General features: G+C 35.7%; 1 protein-coding gene across 1 annotated transcript in view; it reads right to left on the reverse strand.

Moving 5' to 3' along the window:
* LOC106874550 (zinc transporter 9) overlaps positions 1 to 1,575 on the reverse strand; it is a 34,990-nt gene that overhangs the window by 19,073 nt on the left and 14,342 nt on the right. The window contains exon 8 of the mRNA XM_052972569.1: positions 34 to 136. Within this exon, the coding sequence (XP_052828529.1) occupies positions 34 to 136 (103 nt within the window). The remainder of the gene's footprint in view (positions 1 to 33; positions 137 to 1,575) is intronic.

Here is a 1,575-nt window from a genome sequence, read left to right on the forward strand (position 1 = left end):
ATATTAAACAAAAATTCAAAACTTCAAATCTACCTGGTTGACGGTGTCAGCGAGTGAGTGAATACATTCAGAAAACATACTATGGGAACCAGTGTACAACCAAGCTATTAGCTTCACTAATGTATTTATTGCATTGCTGGAAAAGAAAAGAGAATTTTTTTTATTAATATAAATTAATGGTTTAAAATTTCAACACAAGGCCAGCAATTTTAGGGAGTGGGGAATAAGTTGGTTTCATCAACCCCTGTATTTGACTAGTGCTTTTTTTTTTTTATTTACCCCTGAGAGGATGAAAGATAAAAGCTACCTCAGAGAAATTTGAACTCAAAACAAAGAGAGCTGGAAGAAATGCTGTTAAGCGTTTTGTCAAATGTGCTAACAATTCTGCCAGCTCACTGCACCTCATGTAAAAAGCATCCAGTCCACACCGTGAAGTGACTGGAATTTAGAAGGGCATCTAGCTGTAAAAACCATGCCAAAATCGACCTCGCCTGTGATGGTGACACATAAAAAGCACTTGGTCCACTCTGTAGGGTGGTTGGTGTTAGGAAGGGCATCCAGCCGTAAAAACCATACAAAAACAGTCAGTCTTCTGTCTGGCCGGCTCCTGTCAAACCATCCAACCCATGACAGCATGGAAGGTAGATGTTAAACAACAATGATGATGAGGAGGAGGAGGATAACTGCATAAAGAAGTATCAATCTCTAACTGTGAATTTGAGCTTGAGATTATACTGGTTTGATGAACCTATGCTTCCACACTGGCTTGGCAGAGGGATGCAGTTTTTATACTCCAGAAATCTGGAGATATTGAGCAATAATGTTGTATCCTGTATTAAGTAAACAGACCCTGCTTTTGAAGCTGGTTAACTTCCATACTGTGTGTTAAAATAGTTTCATTCTTTACATTTTTAAGTGGATCGATAGAGATTAAACATACTCTACTCTAAAATTGTATAAATTTATAACTATCTTTTAAATATAATGATCTTTTTTTACTTCATTTTTGTATTTGGTTTGCACGATTCTTTATATGAATTTGTGTGTTGAAACAAATTTTGTATCTGGTTTATATTTTCTAGTGGTTTTGTTATATTGGTACAAGATGTGTCGAAGGCCCTTCTAGTTAAAGAAATTTTAGCCTCTGCCTCATTCTCCCTAAACACAATAAAAGATTTTTTTTTTTTTCATTTTTCTTCATTCAATTTGCCTCTATAAACATTGCACTGTGTACATAGTACAGCATGATATATATTTTTAAGAATTTTAAGTGGATAAATAAATCTCAAACAGAGCCTGCTTTAGAAGTGTATTAATTCAAATTTGTTAAAATACAATTTAACTCTCTATTTTTTTTATAGCTTACTTTATATTCTTGGGCAAGTGTCATCTACTATAGCCTCGGGCCGACCAAAGCCTTTGTGAGTGGATTTGGTAGACGGAAACTGAAAGAAGCCCGTCGTATATATGTATAAGTATATATGTGAGTTTATGTGTCTGTGTCTGTCCCACCAACATCGCTTGACAACCGATGCTGGTGTGTTTACGTCCCCGTAATCTAGCGGTTCGGCAAAA

This window comes from Octopus bimaculoides, chromosome 13 (assembly GCF_001194135.2).
Source record: "Octopus bimaculoides isolate UCB-OBI-ISO-001 chromosome 13, ASM119413v2, whole genome shotgun sequence".
Taxonomy (NCBI): domain Eukaryota; kingdom Metazoa; phylum Mollusca; class Cephalopoda; order Octopoda; family Octopodidae; genus Octopus; species Octopus bimaculoides.